This window comes from Chrysemys picta, chromosome 8 (assembly GCF_011386835.1).
Source record: "Chrysemys picta bellii isolate R12L10 chromosome 8, ASM1138683v2, whole genome shotgun sequence".
Lineage (NCBI taxonomy): Eukaryota > Metazoa > Chordata > Testudines > Emydidae > Chrysemys > Chrysemys picta.
In genome coordinates, this window is record NC_088798.1 from 73217256 (window position 1) to 73240663 (window position 23408).

A 23408-nucleotide genomic window follows, 5' to 3' on the forward strand; every position below is an offset into this window, starting at 1 on the left:
TCTTCCCCACCTTTAGAAAGTCTTTTAGTGAAGAGCACTGGACGGGAGTCCCTAGTATCAAACAACTGTAATCATTCAGGTTAATTTTCTAAAAAGTGAAGAAAGATTAGTAGACTCTAACCCACCAAGAACATCAATAAGTCTCAGGTGTTTCCTAGGGGTCTTCTTCATGTCATTCATTTTGGAAAGCAACATATTGTCTCTTACCAGGCCAGTAACAGTACAAGCACGGAATGAGGCTGTAGATTCTGGAAGATTAGCTTTCTTCTTCTCAGTGATTCGAAATCACTCCACAAATCTCTCATCTGTAGGTTCGACTTTGCCCTTTATTTAACTAGATGTCTGCAAATTAGCTAACTGTGAATTAGAGACAAATTTAGAAGCAGAGCAGAGCTCTTCATCCAAAGCCCATACTCTATTGCTGGGCTGCTCACACGCACATGGAGGGAGAGAGGCCACCATCTTCCCTGTCTATGTTCTACGACAGAAAAAAAACCTCTGCCTGGCTACGGATTCTTGTTTTTCTAGACAAGACACACCTCAGATACGTTCAAATAAATTCCAGAAGAGAGCGACAAAAGGAATGCTCAAAACCAAAATCAAATACTGAAAATGAAGATCAGTGGTGCTTGTATGTGCTCTGCTCCCCTCATAAAATTATTACAGCTCTTACATTATTTTAAAAAGATTAATCATTTGGAATAGTTAAGTAAAATGTGAAATCAGTCAGTAAAAGGGAAGAATACAGGATTATTTAGAAAGTATGAGATTGTTTAATGCCTAATCCTTATAAAACAATTTATGATAATTTATTTCGCATTTATCAGCATTTAATTTCATCTGCCTTTTTGTTGCCCAGTCACCCAGTTTTGGGAGATCCCTTTTAACTCTTCACAGTCTGCTCTGGACTTCACTATCTTGAGTAATTTTGTATTATCCGCAAACTTTGCCACCTCACTGTTTACCCCTTTTTCCAGATCATTTATGAATATGTTGAAAATAACTGGTCCCAGTACAGATCCCTGGCAAACACCACTATTTACCTCTCTCCATTCTGGAAACTGACCATTTATTCCTACCTCTTGTTTCCCATCTTTTAACCAGCAACTGATCCATGGGAGGACCTTCCCTCTTATCCCATGACTGCTTACTTTGCTTAAGAGCCTTTGGTGAGGGACATTGTCAAAAGCTTTCTGAAAGTCCAAGTACACTGTATCTAAACCATCTAAAAGAATTTTAGTAGATTGGTGAGGCATGATTTCCCTTTACAAAAGCCATGTTGACTCTTCCCCAATATATAATGTTAATCTACCTGATAATACTGATCTTTATTACAGTTTCAACCAGTTTTCCTGGTACTGAAGCCAGGCTTGCTAGCCTGTAATTTCCAGGGTCACCTCTGGAATCTTTCTAAATAATTGGTGTCACTTTAGCTATCCTCCAATCATCTGGCACAGAAGCTCATTTCCATGATAGGTTACATACCATACTTAGAAGTTCTGCAATTTCATATCTGAGTTTCTTTGGGCCTCTTGGGTGAATAGTGTATCATCTAGCCCTGGTGACTTATTACTGTTTAATGTATCAATTTGTTCCAAAACCTCCTCTATAGACACCTCAGTCTGGGGCAGTTCCTCAGATTTGTCATGTAAAGAGAGTGGCTCAGTGTGGAAATCTCCCTCACACTGTCTGCAGTGAAGCCGATGCAAAGAATTAATTTCACTTCTCTGCAATGGCCTCCTCTTTGTTGAGTGCTCCTTTAGCACCTCGATTGCCCAGTGGCCCCACTGGTTGTTTGGCAGCTTCCTGCTTCTGGTGTATTTAAAAATAATTTTGGCTTTTGGTTTTTTGTCTTTTCCTAGTTGCTTTTCAAATTCTTTTTTTGGCCTGCCTGATTATACTTTAACATTTGACTTGCAGAGTGTATGCTCTTTTCCATTTTCTGTAGTAGGATTTAACTTCCAATTTGTACAGGATAGCTTTCTGCCTCTAAATGGACTCTTTTACTCTGTTGTTTAGCCATAGTGGCATTTTTTGGTCCTCCTGCTATGTTTTTTTAATTTGGGGTATTCATTTAATCTGAGCATCTACTATGGTGTTTTTTAAAAGTTCTCATGCAGTTTGTAGGCATTTCACTCTTGTGGCTGTTCCTTTTCGTTTCAGTTTAACTGGCTTCCTTATTTTTGTTTAGTTCCCCTTTTTGAAGTTAAATGCTAATGTGGTGGGTTTCTTTGGTATTTCCTCCCTTACACAAGGATGTTAAATTTAATTTTATTATAGTGGCTATTACCCAGTGGTTCAGCTATATGCACCTGTGGGACCATCTCCTGTGCTTCTGTCAAGAATTCTCTCTCCCCTTGGGGGTTCCAGGACTAGCAGCTTAAAGAAGCACTTATTAATGGTATCTAGAAACTTAATCTCTGCATCCTGGCTTCAGGTGATATGTACCCAGTCAATATGAGGATAGTTGAAATCCCCCCTTATTATTGAGTTTGCTATTTTTATAGCCTCTCTAATCTCCCTGAGCATTTTACAATCATTGTCACCATCCTGGTCAGGTGGTTGGTAGTATATTCCTACTACTATATTCTTCTTATTTAAGCATGGGATATCTAGCCATAGAGATTCTATGGTAAAGTTTGATTTGTTTAAGATATTTACTGTATTTGACTCTGTGCTTTCTTCACATACAGTGCCACTCCCCCACGACCACAACCTACTCTGCCATTACTATATATTTTGTATCCAAGTACTACTGTTTCCAAAGATTGTCATCATTCCACCGAGTTTCTGTGATTTCTATTATACTAATATCCTCATTTAATACCAAGTTCAAGGTATCAAATTCACCCATATTAGTATTTAGACTTCTAGCATTTTCATACGAGCACTTATAAAATTTGTCACTTTTTAGTTATCTGCCTTCATGTGATGTAATTGAATGGGAATCTTTTTCATTTGACTGTTTCTCTTCACTTCCTATCGGTACTATATGAGATAAATAAGAACTTTAAAAATCTCATAATCTTAATTTTTTTTCTTACTGAAATAGGGATATTTAAAATGCCCAACAGATGAGGACATGTTACAGACATGTCTCAAATTCAGATTTAAAAAAATACCAAGTAAGGACTCACTTTTCCAAAGGGATTTTGTGTAAACTAATGCTTCTTTTCTGAAGCCTGAGGGACATTGGGATTATCAACAATGAAAACATTTCTGGATGAGATTTTGCTCAATTGCAAATAATTTTAGAGTTCTTAAGAATAAAACCAAATTCACACAAAGGACTTCCCATACAGTATGAGGATGTTTTCACGAATGCCATGCAGACCTACATTTGTAAAATACCTTACTGCGAAGTATAGGATCACTGAGAAAAGAAACACACTGGAACAACCAGTTTTTCTTATCAACCACACAGAGCCTGAAAGTCATAGTATTCATAGAGAAAATCTAGGGTAGATTTCTTTAAAATATATAGGTCTGAAGAAATAGAAAATAGTGAAAGGGAATAGAACCCTAACGTAAATACAATGTGTCGGGTAACGTGCTAATATGATCATATCTATTTCCACCAATGGAAAAGACGTTCACCATTTATCTTAAAATACTAGTATGATTTTTTTAAATAAACAACTTTACCCTTAAATTTGCAACCGCAAAGAAGTTTACATCGACTCATACTATTAACACTATTAATAAAAAGCCGTTCCCATAACAAATTACCGCTCACCTGCTTTCCAATAGCCCGTTTGGGAAATGTTGCTAAACAGGATTTCTACGTAAATTATGGTTTTCACATACACCACATTATGAAATCCTAATACTGTAGCCAATATAAAAATCCTGTAAAAAACTCTTATATCTCATATATTTCTTGTGGATCAATTACATGACTAACCTGCCCATCACAGATTATCTGCTCCTGTTTCCAGTTCCCTTCAATCTTCGAAGAGGGGATATCAAACCTATTGTTTCTGGACATAAGCCAACAGCTAAATGCCAGGGGTTAGCACTGAGTTTCACGTATAATCAGGTTATCCCATAATTCTCCATTTTGGATATCCCTGAAGCTTCCTCAGAAGCATCCCTAACTGGTAACCGTCAGACACAAGATACCAAACTGAAGAGCAATTGTTCTGATACAGCATACATATCACTACCATTTCATTCCCAAAAATAAATTACCACCGCATGTAAAATATAGAAACTGTCCTCATAAACATCTCTTCTAAAGCAATACAATCGGGTTTAATTTATTTCTATTACATTTTCATGGAAAACAATTCTGTCAACCCACATTAAGATCTCAAAATGCTTGAATACGTAATAAATATAGAACAGATTCATGAAACCCACCTGGCCAGATGAATTTGGTGCCAGCTCCTGTTCCTTCACTGTCCCACTTTTCTCTGCACAGTTAGGGAAGTTGGGGCTGAAAACCATTAGGTCATTCTTGGCGGTGCCTTCCCCTACACACAAGTTCCGGCTCTGGCGCTGGGAATAGGACCAACTCCCCACTTCGCTCGAGCACACCACGGTGGCTTTCCCAGGCCCGCACATCACTTCCGGACCCGGGTGGCATCTCAGGCCAACGTACACGACAATCACCAGCACAAACAGCCCGGACACCGAGCAAATGGCGATCATTAAAGACACGTTCATGTCAACCAAGGGCCCTTCGCTCCTGCCCCTTTGCCTCGAGTCCCATTTCACAGCCTGGGGACTCTCCCCCAGGGACAGGCTGACAGTGGCTGTCGCTGACAGCGCCGGCTCCCCATGGTCCTTCACCAGGATCACGAGTCTCTGGCTGGGGCCGTCCGCTTCCTCCAAGGCCCGCGTGGTGCTGATCTCCCCGCTGTACACACCCACCCGGAAAGGCCCCGCAGCCCTGGGCTCCTGCACTTCGTAGCGAAGCCACGCGTTGTAGCCGGAATCCGCATCCACCGCTCGGATCTTGCCCACCACGTGCCCTGCGCCGGCCGACAGCGGAACCAGCTCGGGCCCTGGCGAGCCGCGGCCGGAGCCAGCCGGGGACACTGCGGGCGCGTTGTCATTTTCATCCAGGACAAAGACCTGCACAGTCACGTTCCCGCACAACGACGGGAACCCGGCGTCCCTCGCGCTCACCTGGAACTGCAGCACTTGCAGCTCCTCGTAGTCAAAGGGCTGCAGGGCATAGATGTGCCCGCTCTCCGAGTGCACCGAGATGTAGCTGGACAGGGGCTGCTCTCCCACACTTCGCTCTACCACCGAGTAGCTCACAAAGGCGTTTTCCCTCAGGTCCGGATCCGAGGCAGACACGGTGATGAGATGGGCCCCTGGCGGGTTGTTTTCCTTCACAAACACCGTGTAAACAGGCTGAGGGAAAGCAGGGGCGTTATCGTTCACATCCGCGATCGGCACCAAAATGCTGCTGCTGGCCGAGAGAGACGGGGCCCCTTCGTCTCTGGCTGTCACCAGGATCTTATATTCAGACACTCGCTCCCGATCCACGGCCTCCGCCAGCACCAGCGAGTGATAATTCTTAAAGGTGGAGACGAGCTGAAAGGGCAGGTTCGGGGGGATGGAGCAGGTGACTTTGCCGTTGTCTCCCGAGTCCCGGTCAGAGACGCTAATAAGAGCCACCACTGTCCCCGGGGGAGCGTCCTCCGTCACCGGCAGAGAAAGGGAAGTCACGGCAAGCTCAGGGATGTTATCGTTAACGTCTAACACTTCCACCAAAACATTGCAGTGCCCAGCCAGGGGATGCGGATTTTTATCTGTAGCCTCGATTTGAATCTCGTGTAAACTAGTGTCTTCGAAGTCCAGTTTTCCATTCACTCTCAGTTCACCACTCTTTGAATCTATACTAAATATGGAGCTTTCAGTGAGCGGAGTGACACTGCGAACTGAATATTTAATATCCTTATTTATTCCCTCATCCGAATCTGTGGCGTTGAGATTAATTACTAGCGATCCGTTTGGAGCATTTTCTAGTAACTGGACTTTATAAAGTGACTGATTAAATACTGGCGCGTTATCATTGGCATCCAGCACCGTGATCACCAGCTGAACTGTGCCGGTGAGCTCCGGTTTGCCCCCATCTGTGGCAGTGAGTAATAAACTATGCTCAGGGGTTTCCTCTCTGTCCAGTGGTTTCCTTAATACAAGGACTAACGATTTACTTTTTTCATCATTCGTTCGCATGTCTACAGTAAAATGTTCACTTGGGCTGAGTTTATAGGTTAGCAGAGAGTTTGTTCCAATATCTGCGTCAGAAGCGCCCTCTAGTGGGAAACGTGAGTCGGGGAATCTCGATTCTAAAATAAACAGATTTTCTTTACTTCCAGGGAACACAGGAGCATTGTCGTTTATATCCTGTATCTCCACTTCCACGTGAAATATCCTCAGGGGTTTGTCCACTATCACCTCCAGGTCAATGGCGCACAGGGGGCTCTGGCCGCACAGCTCTTCCCTGTCTATTCGCGAATTAACAAACAAAACGCCATTCTGCAAATTTACCTCGAAATAGTCTCTCCTGCCGTTGGAGACCATCCGGAACATCCGAGGCACCAGCTCCGCCACCTCGAGCCCCAGGTCCTGGGCCAGGCGGCCCACAAAGGTGCCGTGTTTGGATTCCTCCGGCACAGAATAACGGACCTGGCCGCTGCCCACCTCCCAGGCCGTGTGTAACAGAACCAACCGCAGCAGCTGCCCGGTTACCAGGGAGTCTCGCCGGAGAAGAGCCATCGCGGACACGGGGCGGTGCCGCTTATCCAATAAAGTCCCAGGTTTTGCCAGATAATAAGTATGCTTTAATATATCGGGCCACGTCTATGTAGAGGTTTAATGCAAGTCCAATGTCAAGCAATGCTGGTGAATATCTGATTTGCTGCAGATTGTAGTATGGGGACGGGGAGGAGGAGCTGTATTTTTCCCTTTCTATGAAAACGTATTTTTAGTCAACAGCGGCACCTTGTGACATAAATATATAAAGTCAGCTACTAGCTATTCTTTTTCCTTATATTTAATCATTCTTAACTTAACTTAACTTTCCACTTGTCATGGACACTGTTTAATCATTAGTCCGTGGCCTAATATACTGATCTTCCAAATAGTTCCCCTTTTTCTTTTTTTTGAAGGAAAGAAATCGCTTAAATTATGTTTATGATTTTTTAAAAAATCATCTTTAATTTTATTGGTAAATATCAACTATTTTGAACAAGTTTTTGAAGATTTTCTTGACATCAGACCTTAACTTCAGAGCAGACAATCGTCAAAGATCTGGAACAAGTCTAATACTGGGAGGTTTCTTTCATAAACTCTGTTTTGTTGAGGTGTGGCTGTTGAGACTGCTGTAGTCAAGATAGCTGCAAACAACATTATATTAGTGATATTTAGTTTAATGTCTAAATTAAGTGTATATCATACTTGTTTTCACTTTGGCAAACAGAAAGTCTCTATAACAGGTGCAAATGTATCTTACATATATCTGAATGCAGACTGGAATAAAGTAGTGATGAATATATAACAGCGACAAGGCAGGTGAGGTAGTATCTTTTATTGGATCAACTTATGTTGGTGGGAAGGACAACCTTTCGAGATTCACAGAGCTTTTCCTCAGATCTGGTGAAGATAAGCAGATTGTCCAAGCTAAATACCGGGTGGAACTGATCCTTAAGCATAAGGGGTTCAAACAGGTTTCAGGAGAAAGAAGAGCTCAAAAGTGTGTCCTTTCCAACAACATAAGTTGGTCCAATAAAATACATTATCTACCTCATCTACCTTTTCTCTCTCATATCCTAGGACAAACTCGGCTCCAGCAACAATGCAAACAATTATGAATATATATGCTGCTGTTCATTAAGTTAATTTGGTGGTCTCTAGTTCTTATATTATGGGAACAAGTAAATAACTTTTCCTTATTCACTTTCTCCACACCACTCATTATTTTATATACCTCTATCATATCCCCCCTTAGTCTCCTCTTTTCCGAGTTGAAAAGTCCGAGCCTCTTTAATCTCTCCTCATATGGGAGCCGTTCCAAACCCCTAATAATTTTAGTTGCCCTTTTCTGAACTTTTTCTAATGCCAGTACAGCTTTTTTGAGATGAGGAGACCACATCTGTATGCAGTTTTCAAGATGTGGGGATACCATGGATTTATATAAGGGCAATAAGATATTCTCCATCTTATTCTCTATCCCTTTTTTAATGATTCCTAACATCCTGTTTGCTTTTTTGACTGCCACTGCAAACTGCGTGGATGTCTTCAGAGAACTATCCACAATGACTCCAAGATCTTTTTCCTGACTTGTTGTAGCTAAATTATCCCCCATAGTATTGTATGTATAGTTGGGGTTATTTTTTCCAATGTGCATTATTTTACATTTATCCACATTAGATTTCATTTGCCATTTTGTTGCCCACTCACTTAGTTTTGTGAGATTTTTTGAAGTTCTTCACAGTCGGCTTTGGTCTTAACTATCTTGAGCAGTTTAGTATCATCTGCAAACTTTGCCGCTCACTGTTTACCACTTTCTCCAGAACATTTATGAATAAGTTGAATAGGATTGGTCCTAAGACTGACCCTTGGGGAACACCACTAGTTACCCCACTCCATTTTGAAAATTTACCATTTATTCCTACCCTTTGTTCCCTGTATTTTAACCAGTTCTCAATCCTTGAAAGGATCTTCCCTCTTATCTCATGACTACTTAATTTACGTAAGAGCCTTTGGTGAGGGACATTGTCAAAGGATTTCTGGAAATCTAGAGGTTAGGGCTAGGGTTAGGGATCCCCCTCGTCCACTGGATCCCCCTCATCCACATGTTTGTTGACCCCTTCAAAGAACTCTAATAGATTAGTAAGACATGATTTTCCTTTACATAAATCATGTTGACTTCTGCCCAACAAGTTATGTTCTTCTATGTGTCTGACAATTTTATTGTTTACTATTGTTTCAACTAATTTGCCCAGTACTTACGTTAGACTTACCGGTCTGTAATTCTTGGGATCACCTCTACAGCCCTTTTTAAATATTGGCGTTACATTAGCAATCTTCCAGTTATTGGGTACAGAAGCTGATTTAAAGGACAGGTTACAAACCCTAGTCAATAGTTCCGCAATTTCACATTTGAGTTCTCTCAGAACTCTTGGGTGAATGCCATCTGGTCCCAGTGACTTGTTACTGTTAAGTTTATCAATTAATTCCAAAACCTCCTCTAATGATACTTCAATCTGTGACAATTCCTCAGATTTGTCACCTACAAAGGATGGCTCAGGTTTGGGAATCTCCCTAATATCCTCAGCCATGAAGACTAAGGCAAAGAATTCATTTAGTTTCTCCACAATCACTTTATCATCTTTAAGTGCTCCTTTTGTATCTGGGTCATCCAAGGGCCCCACTGGTTGTTTAGCAGGCTTCCTGCTTCTGGTGTACTTAAAAAACATTTTATTACCTTTTGAGTTTTTGGCTAGCTGTTCTTCAAACTCCTTTTTGACATTTCTTATTACATTTTTACACTTAATTTGGCAGTGTTTATGCTCCTTTCTATTTACCTCACTAGGATTTGACTTCCACTTTTTAAAAGATGCCTTTTATCTCTCACTGCTTCTTTTACATTGACAATAGACGAGCTAATTCCAGTCTTGTCTCATTATATTTCAATACATATAAGTTAGTTGTGACAGTAATTGTGAGTGAAGTGAATGTGAAAACACATTGAAATAGTTCCCCTTTGCATCTCTGGGGCTCGTTTTATTTTGTAAGATGATATATTTCAGAATAAAATTTCCCCTTGGCGTCAGTTCATTCACTGTGTTCCTTTTACAGGCTTATTAATACAATATGACATTTTATAAATGCTCTATTTTTCTATACAAATGTCGGGTGGCAGTCACGTGACCCCAGGTTCTGACAGCTCTATACAGCCACAATTCTGCTCCTGAGCACTCATCGTCGCCCCCAGAAAGAAACCTAAATGCCTCACATCCCTCCAGAGCACTGTCTCTTCAATACAGGTGACGAAACCATGGAATCGATTCCAATCGCTATTTGCTCCTAATCAGAATCTACTTCACAGTGGGCTTCCCATAGCCACACTCACAGAGTGCAGTGGGAGATAACCAGAGTGGTGTATTAACTGAATGAAAGAATACCCAAAATGTAAATCAAATGGAACATGTGAAACATTCAAAATAGGTTGGTGCTGTTTCAGCTTCCCTTAAAGACATTAAATGGTATCAAGGTCTTACAGGAAAGGCTGGTGGAAGCTGAAGCTCAATTAAAGGGGAGAGGAACTTGAGGATAGAAACCTGGCAGGAGGCATAAGGATCGGCAAGATTCAGAATGACTAATTAAAAGTATTTACCAAAGTGGATGATGTGGAGTGGAAGACAGAGTCTGGACTTCAAATCTTCATTTAACAGGTTTACCAGAAGGAAACGGAAGCAGTAACATGCTCTGCAGTTTATGGGCTCCCCTGTTAATGATTTATTTTCTGTTAAGGGCTTCCCACCTGTTATTGATCTGAAAGGCCCTCCAAAGGCCAGGAGATTAAAATTACTCCTGGAAAAGGGCTTAACACAGTGATCATGAAATGTTTAAAATTCCAGGATTGGGAAAAGATTCTTCATCTGAAGAAAGGAATGTTGTCTATCACACACTGTAAGTAAACTCAGGTATTTCGCATGTCAGTGCAGAAACCCTATGTAAAAGAATGTTATGTATTTCTGTTTCAAAAATATGAATAGAAGGAGCTTTCAGATTCTGAGATTTTAGAGGCTTTAAGCCTTTTCTGCTCTATGCAGTATTGCAGATTGTATGCTCTTTGGGACAGGGACTATCACTGATTAAATGCTTACACGGTGCATAGCATGGATTTGCTCTCTACTGACCTGAATTGCTGTGGGAACTTTGCAGTGATAATATTTCGTTCCTTTTAAACACAAGAAGATGCCACATATTTCCCCACATAATTGTCACAACTAGAGGTAAAGTGTCCAGGAACCCAAGAAGACAGCATGTCATAAATACAGCATTTTTCTTTAAAAAAGAATCTTAAATCAGAGTTTAACAATGAAATAGTAAGTGTGTCATATCACAGTACAATCCAGACCAGTTACAGGGCTGTGTCACCCCTGTCCTGTAATCTGGGGTGCTTTGCGATGTCTTGCTATTGTAGCCTCCAACATGGACAACTCACAACCAGCCACCAGATCACTCCCAGATGTGTTTCTGTAACTGCAGCCTGCCAGTCACACCCTGGCTCTCATTAGTCTTGGTTATACAGCAGGGTTATCCCAACACACTTCAAGTCCTGGGCTTTCCCCCAGAAATGTATGTTTTGTACTGCTCAGCCCTCTCCTTAACAGTCCAAATATAAAAAAGCCATAACTTTAAACGCATACAGGCCAGATTCCACTATGAAAGCTGACTTTTCTGGGACATCAGCATCTAAGAGAATTTGCCTATGCCCTTGAATCAAATCCAAAGTACTTATGAACTTTGCACCCTCCCCCACACAACAGATCAAGTAGGTTCTCTATCTGGGCTGTGGGGTACGGATCAGGTTAGATGATGGCATTCATCCTTCTAAACCCACACAAAATCTCATGTTTTTATCCCTTTTGGATACCATTACAACAGGAGACACCCAGGAGCTTTTTGATGTAGTAATCACTTCCATGTCTAGCATGCTCTCCATCTCCTCCTGAATTGGTCTTTGCATTTCTCCTTTAGCATGGTATGGTCCTGTAATTTTAATGGAATGCACTATTTTGGTAGTTAAACCTGGCAGCTTGGAAAATACCCACCTGTGGTATTTCAAGGGCCAACATCTCCTGCTTTTGGGTTGTGTCCAATTTCCCCCTCCCCCAAATCTCAGTGCTCTCCAGAGGGGTTTGTTCCTTACTCTCCCTGACCAGATTAATTAAAGAGGAAGTAAATGTTCCCTCACCAGCACAACAAATCATATTCATTGCCATTTTTCTGTCTTTAGACTTTTGACTCTTTTCAAGGTTCTGATGCATTAATTCCACCATAGCCTTTAAAAAGTCTTTAAAATGAGTGACATGGTCCCCCACAGGCTCTTCTGGCTCTTCTGTACAACCCTCCCTTGAGTCTGAAATTAGACCTAGGGGTACCCTCACCTGAATCCCATAAAAGAGATCAAAGGAAGCAAACACTGTAGACTATTGGAGTATATGCCTGTAAGTGAATAATAAAGAAGGGAGTAACATATCCCACTCATTCCCTCATCAAGTAAAGTACAATCTCAGCAGGGCCGGCTTCAGGCACCAGCTTAACAAGCAGGTGCTTGGGGCGGCCAAGGGAGAGGGATGGCACCTGCGGCAATTCGGGGGCGGCAGGTCCCTCACTCCCTCTAAGAGCAAAGGACCTGCCACTGAACTGCCACCACCGATCGTGGCTTTTTTTTTTTTTTTTTTTTTTTGCTTGGGGCGGCAGAAATGCTGGAGCCGGCCCTGAGTCTCAGGATAGACTTTCATCTTCCATTGAATCTTTCTACCAGACCACTGGTTTCTGGATGGCAGGGGAAGGCTTTTATAAGGCTCACTCCACACAACTCCCATAACTGTTTGAAAACTACAGACATGACATTTGGACCTTTGCCTGACAAAATTTCTCTGAGAAAACCAACTCTATTAAAAAGGTAATTAGGGCAGTAGCCATGGTTTCAGCTTCTATGTTAGATAGAGCTGTGGCTGAAAGGTACTTACTGGCAAAATCCACTACAATCAGTATATATATTTCCATTTCTGGAAGGTCTGGGTAGAGGTCCCACAATATCTACATATACTCTAGCAAACACCACCTTAATAATAGGCAAAGATCAAGTCAGATGTCTTGCAGTGTCCCTTTAACCTCTAATTCTTTTGACATAAAACATAAATCTTGCAGTAATCTTTCACCATCTCAAAAATGTGAGTTCAATAGAAATTCCATTTTAGCCTATCACAAGGTTCTCTCCACTCCTAAGTGTCAAGCAAAGGGACAATCATGAGCTACCTTCAACATCCTGTACTCAACAAGCACCAGTACCAGCTTGTCAATTTTTCCCTAAGGGAGCCTCCTTGTACAACAAGCCTCTATCTAGAAAAAATCTGCCCTTTTCTTCCACAGATGGGGTATTATTCTGAGCCTTATCCCTCTCCTTGTCGAGGGAAGGATCACAAGAAATTCCTTGTGAGTCTCATTTATGTTAAGAGCAAGCTCTGGCAAAACAATGGGATCTCTAAATCCCTCCTCCGGGGACAATCTGTTACTTTCAGCTGACAAAGGACTGGGGGCATTTTCACCCCCCTCAAAACCCTCCCTGCTGTCCAAGACAAGTCAGGCAAGCCATACTGCTTCTGACTGCGAGTTATGATATTAACCTGCTTAGACATGACTAAAATATCATTACAAATTAAAACATCAGTGGGAGGTAGATTTCCAATATTAACAACATCTCCTTTCAAATTCTTGCACCCATGGTAGACCTTGGCCAATGGTACAGTTATAGGGAATTCAGCCAAAGCCAATTAAACTTTTACCAGAAGTCTGTCATCCTCTCTTATCAAACTTTCCTTGACCAAAATGAATTGGGACACTAGGTCCCTCCAGAGTCCAGCCCTTACAATCTATGCCATTTACTTTAGCCAATTTTCAGGGTGGAATGTGGCCCATTTCCAACAGTTGACAAGAAGGTGTGAGTATCAACAGTTACTTTTTGTAGTGACCCAGCTGCTCCCAGTCTTTATTGAGGCCTAATTAGATGGTGTCAAGTTTCCAAATTAATTCCAGTTCTGCAGTTTCTCGTTGAAGTCTGTTTTTGAAGTTTTTTTGTTGAAGAATGGCCACTTTTAAGTCTGTTATTGAGTGTCCAGGGAGACTGAAGTGCTTTCCTACTGGTTTTTGAATGTTACAGTTCTTGATATCTGATTTGTGTCCATTTATTCTTTTGCGTAGAGACTGTCCAGTTTGGCCAATGTACATGGCAGAGGGGCATTGCTGGTAGATGATGGCATATATCACATTGGTAGATGTGCAGGTGAACGAGCCCCTGATGGTGTGGCTGATGTGGTTAATTCCTATGATGGTGTCCCTTGAATAGATATGCAAACAGAGTTGGCAATGGGGTTTGTTGCAGGAATTGGCTCCTGAGTTAGTGCTTCTGTTGTGTGGTGTGTAGTTGCTGGTGAGTATTTGCTTCAGGTTGGGGGGCTGTCTGTAAGTGAGGACTGGCCTGTCTCCCAAGGTCTGTGAGAGTGAGGGATCGTCCTTCAGGACAGGTTGTAGATCCTTGATGATGCGCTGGAGAGGTTTTAGTTGGGGGCTGTAGGTGATGGCTAGTGGTGTTCTATTACTTTCTTTGTTGGGCCTGTCCTGTAGTAGGTGACTTCTGGGTACTCTTCGGGCTCTGTCAATCTGTTTCTTCACTTCCCCAGGTGAGTACTGTAGTTTTAAGAATGCTTGATAGAAATCCAGTAGCTGTTTGTCTCTGTCTGACGGATTAGAGCAAATGTGGTTATATCTTAGGGCTTGGCTGTAGACAGTGGATCATGTGATGTGGTCTGGATGAAAGCTGGAGGCATGTAGGTAAGTATAGCGGTCATTAGGTTTCCGGTATAGCGTGGTGTTTATTTGGCCATCGCTTATTTGCACTGTAATGTCCAGGAAGTGGATCTCTTGTGTGGACTGGTCCAGGCTGAGGTTGATGGTGGGGTGGAAATTGTTGAAATCCTGGTGGAATTCCTCAAGAGCCTCCTTCCCAGGGGTCCAGATGATAAAGATGTCATCAATGTAGCGCAAGTAGAGTAGGGGCACTAGGGGCAGGGCCGGTGCTTCCACTAGGTGACCCTAGGCGGCAGGATTTGGGGGGCAGCATTTTGCCGCCCTCAGTGGAAATTTGGCAGTGGAGGGTCCTTCTGCTCTGGGTCTTCAGTGGAAATTCGGCTGGGGGTCCTTCACTCGCTCCGGGACCCACCGCCGAAGTGCCCCGAAGATGTGGAACGGAAGGACCCCCGCCGCCGAAGGCTCAGAGGAGGAGCGCTGCCACCTAGAGTGGCAAAAAACCCTGGCGCCGCTCCTGGCTAGGGGACAAGAGCTGCGGAAGTGCTGTTCTAAGTCAGCCATAAAAATGTTGGCATGCTGTGGAGCCATGCGGGTACCCATAGCAGTGCCACTGACTTGAAGGTATAAATCATCCCCAAATCTGAAATAGTTGTGGGTGAGGACAAAGTCACAAAGCTCAGCCACCAGGTCTGCCATGACATTATCGGGGATACTGTTCCTCATGGCTTGTAGTCCATCTTTGTGTGGAATATTGCTGTAGAGAGATTCTACATCGGGGTGGGCAAACTTTTTGGCCCGAGGGCCACATCGGGGTTGCGCAACTGTATAAAGGGCCATGTAGGGAAGGCTGTGCATCCCCAAACATCCTGGTCCCCGCCCCCTATCTGCCCCCTCCCACTTCCCACCCCTGACTCCCCCCTCAGAGCTCCCAACCCATCCAACCCCCCCTCTCCCCTCCTGGGACCCCTGCCCCCATCCAACCCCTCTGCTCCCTGTCCCCTGACTGCCCTCCTGACCCCTATCCACATCACACCCCCAGACAGGACTCCCACTCCCAACCCTCCCTGTTCCCCATCCCCTGACTGCCCCCCATGAACCTCTGCCCCATCCAACCACCCCCTCCTCCCTGATTGCCCTCCAGAACCCTCTGCTCCATTAACCAACCCCCCCACTCCCCGCCTCCTTACCAGCAGCAGGAGCTCTCAGCCATGACACCTGGCCAGAGCCAGCTGCGGTCCCCACACTGCCCAGCGGGAGCGGTGGGCCAGAGTGTGGCCCGTGTGGTGGCATGGCTGTGGGAAAAGGGGAACAGCGGGGGAGGGGTCGGGGACTAGGCTCCCCGGCCGGGAGCTCAGGGGCCGGGAAGGATGGTCCAGCAGACTAGATCTGGCCCGCGGGCCATAGTTTCCCATGTCTGTTCTACATCCATAGTGGCTAGGATGGTAATTTTCCCTCTGTTGATATTCACACCTTCTGTTCAACTGTTGGAAATGGGCCACATCCACCCTGATTGAATTGGCCTCGTTAGCACTGAACCCCCACTTGGTAAGGCAACTGCCATCTTTTCATGTGCTGTATACTTATACCTGCCTACTGTATTTCTCACTCCATGCATCCGATGAAGTGGGTTATAGCCCACAAAACCTTATGCCCAAATAAATGTGTTAGTCTCTAAGGTGCTACAAATACTCCTCGCTGTTAATCCTAATATAGTTTGCTAGGATTTCCTCCTGCTCCAGTCCTGCCCCTGGAGCAATGGTACTGGCATTCACTGGAGCATGTGGGGGAGTAGATCATGGTGTTACTTTAAGCCTCAGGCAATTCAGTTTTATATGATCGAGCTGTTTAGAGAGAAGATGAGTGAGAGGGGACATGATAAAAGCATATAACATAATGAATGACACAGAGGAAGGTCAGTGAAATACTCTGGTTTCCCATTTCTCCTCATATAAGAATTAGGGGGGCATTCAATAAAATTGAGGAGGAACTAATTGTAAACTAAAAAAAGGAAGCATATTTTTGCACCATGATCTATCCACCTATGGAACTCTCTGCCAGGACACATTACAAGAGCAGGAGTTTACTGGGACACAAAAAAGGATTAGATGTCATCTAGATAATTTAAAGCCAGTTACTTTAGATATAATAAAATTCAACAAAAGGGATATCAAACCTAATGTTTCTGGGCATAACCCAACAGCTAAATGCCAGGGGTTAGCACTGAGTTTCACGTATAATCAGGTTATCCCATAATTCTCCATTTTGGATATCCCTGAAGCTTCCTCAGAAGCATCCCTAACTGGTAACCGTCAGACACAAGATACCAAACTGATGAGCAATTGTTCTGATACAGCATACATATCATTACCATTTCATTCCCAAAAATAAATTACCACCGCATTTAAAATATAGAAACTGTCCTCATAAACATCATAAACATCTCTTCTAAAGCAATACAATCGGGTTTAATTTATTTCTATTACATTTTCATGGAAAACAATTCTGTCAACCCACATTAAGATCTCAAAATGCTTGAATACGTAATAAATATAGAACAGATTCATGAAACCCACCTGGCCAGATGAATTTGGTGCCAGCTCCTGTTCCTTCACTGTCCCACTTTTCTCTGCACAGTTAGGAAAGTTGGGGCTGAAAACCATGAGGTCATTCTTGGCGGTGCCTTCCCCTACACACAAGTTCCGGCTCTGGCGCTGGGAATAGGACCAACTCCCCACTTCGCTCGAGCACACCACGGTGGCTTTCCCAGGCTCGCACATCACTTCCGGACTCGGGTGGCATCTCAGGCCAACGTACACGACAATCACCAGCACAAACAGCCCGGACACCGAGCAAATGCCGATCATTAAAGACACGTTCATGTCAACCAAGGGCCCTTCGCTCCTGCCCCTTTGCCTCGAGTCCCATTTCACAGCCTGGGGACTCTCCACTAGGGACAGGCTGACAGTGACTGTCACTGACAGCGCCGGTTCCCCATGGTCCTTCACCAGGATCACGAGTCTCTGGCTGGGGCCGTCCGCCTCCTCCAAGGCCCGCGTGGTGCTGATCTCCCCGCTGTACACACCCACCCGGAAAGGCCCCGCAGCCCTGGGCTCCTGCACTTCATAGCAAAGCCACGCGTTGTAGCCGGAATCCGCATCCACCGCTCGGATCTTGCCCACCACGTGCCCTGCGCCGACCGACAGCGGAACCAGCTCGGGCCCTGGCGAGCCGCGGCCGGAGCCAGCCGGGGACACTGCGGGCGCGTTGTCATTTTCATCCAGGACAAAGACCTGCACAGTCACGTTCCCGCACAACGACGGGAACCCGGCGTCCCTCGCGCTCACCTGGAACTGCAGCACTTGCAGCTCCTCGTAGTCAAAGGGCTGCAGGGCATAGATGTGCCCGCTCTCCGAGTGCACCGAGATGTAGCTGGACAGGGGCTGCTCTCCCACACTTCGCTCCACCACCGAGTAGCTCACAAAGGCGTTTTCCCTCAGGTCCGGGTCCGAGGCCGACACGGTGAAGAGATGGGCCCCGGGCGGGTTGTTTTCCTTCACAAACACCGTGTAAACGGGCTGAGGGAAAGCAGGGGCGTTATCGTTCACATCCGCGATCGGCACCAAAATGCTGCTACTGGCCGAGAGAGACGGGGCCCCTTCGTCTCTGGCTGTCACCAGGATCTTATATTCAGACACTCGCTCCCGATCCACGGCCTCCGCCAGCACTAGCGAGTGATAATTCTTAAAGGTGGAGACGAGCCGAAAGGGCAGGTTCGGGGGGATGGAGCAGGTGACTTTGCCGTTGTCTCCCGAGTCCCGGTCAGAGACGCTAATAAGAGCCACCACTGTCCCTGGAGGAGCGTCCTCCGGTACCGGCAGAGAAAGGGAAGTCACAGCCAGCTCAGGGATGTTATCGTTAACGTCTAACACTTCTATGAAAACATTGCAGTGCCCGGATAATGGGAAATTACCTTTGTCAGTGGCCTCTACTCGAACTTCGTGTAATTTAGTGTTTTCGAAATCCAGTTCTCCATTCACACTGATTTCTCCAGTATTTGAATCTATTCTAAATGTGGCACTTACACTGGGTTGAGTAACACCGCGAAGCGTATATAAAATATCCTTATTAATTCCCTCATCTAAGTCGGTTGCGTTCACTTTCATTATCATTGTTCCATTAGCTGCATTTTCTAACAATCGAACCTTATAACTAGACTGATTAAAAGAAGGGACGTTGTCATTCACATCCAGCACAGTGATCAGCAGCTGAACTGTGCCGGTGAGCTCTGGTTTGCCCCCATCAGTGGCTGAGAGTAATACATGATGCGCAGGGGTTTCCTCTCTGTCCAGTGATTGCTTTAAAACAAGGACTAAAGATTTACTTTGCTCTTCATTAGTTTGCACCTTTATGGTGAAATATTCGCTTGGGCTGAGTTTATAGGTTAGCAGAGAGTTTGTTCCAATATCTGCGTCAGACGCGCCCTCTAGTGGGAAACGCGAACCTGGAAGAGTTAGTGATTCTGCTATACTCAGGTTTTGCTCATTTACGGAAAAAGCAGGAGCATTGTCATTTATATCCTGTATCTCCACTTCCACGTGAAATATCCTCAGGGGTTTGTCCACTATCACCTCCAGGTCAATGGCGCACAGGGGGCTCTGGCCGCACAGCTCTTCCCTGTCTACTCGCGAATTAACAAACAAAACGCCATTCTGCAAATTTACCTCGAAACAGTCTCTCCTGCCGTTGGAGACCATCCGGAACATCCGAGGCACCAGCTCCGCCACCTCCAGCCCCAGGTCCTGGGCCAGGCGGCCCACAAAGGTGCCGTGTTTGGATTCCTCCGGCACGGAATAACGGACCTGGCCGCTGCCCACTTCCCAGGCCGTGTGTAACAGAACCAACCGCAGCAGCTGCCTGGTTACCAGGGCGTCTCGCCGGAGAAGAGCCATTGCGAATGCGGAGAGTGCAAGCTAACAAATAAAATCCCGGTTTTTGCCAGAAAATAAATATGTTTTAATATATCCTGCCACGTCTCTGCAAAGGTTTAATTCGAGCCGTATCAGGCAATGCTGGCCAATCTCTGATTTGCTGCAGATGTTATTATGAGTACGGTGGGAGGAGCTGTATTTTCCCCTTTCTATGAAAACGTATTTTCAGTCTACAGCGACATCTTGTGATGTAAATATGAAGTCCGCTGCTAGCTATTTCTTTTCCTTATATTTAATCATTATTCCCCCCACCCCACCCCCCATTATGGTATAAGGACTCTTCTGATCAACTGTACTTAATTATTGGCTCTAGTCTATTTTTTTTTTTTTTTTTAGGTTGTCCTATCATCGGAACTTAATTTCAGTCGGAATAATCGTTAAAAGTCTGGAGCAATGCCGATACTGTGGGCCGTAGTACATGACGTCTAATTTTTTTGCCATCCCCGAGTTGAGATTCGTGTAGTCTGGTATCCGCCCCCAATATTAGTGTTAGCCAAGTTAGTAATTAAATTAATGATCTCTAATACTTGTTTTCTCTTTTGCAAGGAGGAAATCACTGTATCAGCTGACTGTAAATATATAATATGGTTTTTATACTTATCTGAATGCAGAAAGTGAAAGATGGAAAGCCTTTAAAGGTGTTCAATAAAAGAAAAAGTTCTTATTCTTATTCGGGTTCTAAAACAGTATACTTTCATTTGACAACTTTCCACCTTATTTTACAAAATGCATTGGTGAGTCCCTTTACAGGCAATGACTGTACCACAGAATGGAACTAACAAGTCACAATGAACTATAACAGGCCTGCTAACTACAACTACATGTAAGTTAGGTGTTGTGACAGTAATTGTTAGTGAAGTGAATGTGAAAATACAAGGGAAATTTTCCCTTTTGCCCAGCTGGGTAAGTTGATGTATTTCTGAATAAATATCCCCATACCGTTACTTCATGCCCGGTGTTCTTATTGCAGACTTATGAATACTATACATTTTGCAAAATCTCTAGCTGTGTTTCTAAATATAAATTATTGGGTAGACATCAAGTGACTCTATATTGTGACAGATCGCTACAGTCAGAGCTCTGCTCCCCCAGCATTGCCTCGCCTCTAGAAAGCAACTCAAATGCCCTCCAGAACTTTCCCTCTAGATTAGAAGATGGCTGAACTTAAAACCAGTCAACAAAAACATAGTGGAATGGCAATTCGAATCTTCTCCAGTCAGAATCCACCTGATGGTGGGCATCCTCTTACAACACCCTACCTGAGCCCTCCACGACACAGACACATTGCAGTCCAATAGATCAAGCAGCCAGTGAATTAGTTTAATGAAAGTAATGGAAATTATTAATGCATTGCACAATGGAAACATGAAACTTTCAGAACAGGTTGGTGCTCTTTTAGCTATCCTGAAATATGTGAACCGGCAGAGAGGCCTCTCAGGAAAGGCTAGTGGGAGCTCACTTCATATTAAGAGGTGGAAAGCTTGAATACAGAAAAGCCACAGAGTGGAAATAAAGATCAGCAAGATTCAGAGTAATTATTTAAAAGTATCTATCAAACAGGTAACCTAGAAAACAGCCAGAAACTCTACTCGGCATTTAATTCATTTACCAGAAATGGAAGGAGCCAATACAGTGCTCTACAGCCAAAATGCTTCTGAAATAAATGTAGTCAAACTTTACTAATTCTGGGTCACCGAGAACAAAAATGATGCTTAAAATTGTTGATTGGCTCTAGTTTTCAAGATATGCTATTGGGTCAGTATATACGACCCTTGACTTGGGAATGGCAGAGGATAAGTGAGTTATAAAGGGAAGGGATCTCAATTTAACCCAGAAATGACTAAAATATATCTTTGACTGGATCTATGAATAAATCTATGACTGGGTTTGGACAGTACTTGCTTTTTAGGCAAAACAATGAATGATGCAATCTGAAGCTGGTATTGCGTCATACATGATGTGAATTGCATCATGTTATTCCTAGAAGTCATGGATGATGCAATCATAACGAAGCTTACATCACTCTGCTGAACAAATTGCCCTATATCAGCTCTAGAAATCATACAGTGTCGTGCTCTCTTATTTGTCAGTGTTTGATTTTGCAAAGGGACACATTTCTGTTTAGCCAAAGTGAGCAGAGATGCCTCATACTTGTGTGAACAGTGCAGATAACTTCTGCTATGTTTGTGGTGAAGTGACTTTTGCATCACAAAAGCGCAGTATAACCACTATGGTTAAGAAAGCCTATCACCTTTATTTTGGCTGCAAAATTGGAGATCAGGACAAGAGGTGGGCCCCACACATATGCTGCAACACTTGTGCAACAAATCTTCACCAGGAAAAGGAAATCTATGCCTTTTGCAGTGCCAATGATTTGGAGAGAGCCAACAGATCATACCAGCAATTGTTACTTCTGCATGGTGCCTCCAGTTGGGAAAGGTGTGTCACAGAAGAAAAAGTGGACTGTGCATTATCCAAACATTCCTTCAGCTATACGCCCAGTACCCACGGAGAAGGACTGCCGGTTCCTGATGCACCAGAATCATTCTCACTTGAGTCAAACGAGGAAGAGGAAGAGGAAGAGGAAGAGGATGAAACTTCTGGTTCTGAACCATCAATGTCACAGGACCCACATTTTCTCCCATCCTCCTCCTCTGAACCACAACTCATAACATAAGGTGAACGGAATGACCTTGTCAGGGATTTGGAACTACCCAAGAGTAAGGCAGAGCTGTTGGGCTCCAGACTACAGCAGTGGAATCTCCTGGCAGGTGATGTTAGGGTTTCCATGTTCCGTGACCATCAAAAGGATCTTGTCCCATTCTTCTTCATGGAAGGTGATCTTGTAGCCTGCAACAACATCGATGGTGTGATGGCAGCACTCAACATCGTTCACAATCCAGATGAGTGGAGACTGTTCATTGATTCATCGAAGACGAGTCTTAAAGCTGTTTTACTGCATAATGGCAATGTTTTGCCATCAATTCCAGTTGGTCATGCAGTCCATATGAAGAAAACCTATGACAATGTGAAACAACTTTTGAGGTGCATAAACTATGACCAACATCAGTGGCAGCTTTGTAGCGATTTGAAGGTTGTTGCTCTCTTGCTTGGTCTGCAGACTGGATACACAAAGTACTGCTGTTTTCTCTGCAAATGGGATAGTCATGCAAGAGATTCCCACTACACCAAGAAAGATTGGCCACTCCGACAGTCATTGGAGCCTGGGAGGAAAAGTGTTCAGCATCCACCACTTGTTGAATCAAGGAAGATTTTGTTACCATCCTTACACCTCAAACTGGGTCTGATGAAGAACTTTGTCAAGGCCATTGACAAAACACAAGCAGCTTTCAAGTACCTCCGTGGAAAATTTCCAAGGTTAAGTGAAGCTAAGATAAAGGAAGGTGTCTTTGTTGGTCCTCAGATTCGTGAACTTCTTCGAGATGATGCATTTGACCATGCACTGTGTGGCAAGGAAAAGACGGCATGGAAAGCCTTCCAGTTAGTGGCAATAAATTTTCTCGGAAACAACAAGGCAGACAACTACAGGTTGTTGGTGGAAAACCTCCTCAAGGCATACAAAAGCCTTGGTTGCAACATGTCACTAAAGATACATTTTTTGCACTTTCATCTAGATTTTTTCCACCGAACTGCGGAGCAGTGAGCGACGAGCACGGCGAGCGATTTCACCAGGACATTGCAACAATGGAGAAATGCTACCAGGGCAAATGGAGCCCATCAATGCTTGCAGACTATTGCTTGACAGTGACAAGAGATGCTCCATTTAATGAATACAAGAGACAAGCCAAGAAGCGCCGAGTAGACACTGAATAGGACTAAACTATGTACATAATAGTT

The 23408-nt window shown here is 44.0% G+C and overlaps 2 protein-coding genes across 2 annotated transcripts in view; both read right to left on the minus strand.

The window, feature by feature from the left end:
- LOC101941509 (protocadherin alpha-C2) overlaps positions 1-6928 on the minus strand; it is a 316181-nt gene extending 309253 nt beyond the window's left edge. The window contains exon 1 of the mRNA XM_065554815.1: positions 4363-6928. Coding sequence (XP_065410887.1) covers positions 4363-6735 — 2373 coding nt within the window. The 5' untranslated portion in view covers positions 6736-6928. The remainder of the gene's footprint in view (positions 1-4362) is intronic.
- A 228-nt stretch (positions 6929-7156) lies between these two features.
- On the minus strand, positions 7157-19663 carry LOC122172207 (protocadherin alpha-6-like). Its single transcript, XM_065554822.1, has 2 exons — positions 17136-19663; positions 7157-7355 (listed from the first exon to the last, which is right to left on the minus strand). Exons 1-2 carry the CDS (start codon positions 19509-19511, stop codon positions 7347-7349), a joined length of 2385 nt encoding a protein of 794 aa, XP_065410894.1. The 5' UTR covers positions 19512-19663; the 3' UTR covers positions 7157-7346.
- Between the last annotated feature and the right edge of the window lie 3745 nt (positions 19664-23408).

Coding starts and splice junctions, on each gene's coding strand:
- LOC122172207 (XM_065554822.1), bottom strand. CDS start 19,511: ATGGCTCTTCTCCGGCGAGACGCCCTGGTAACCAGGCAGCTGCTGCGG.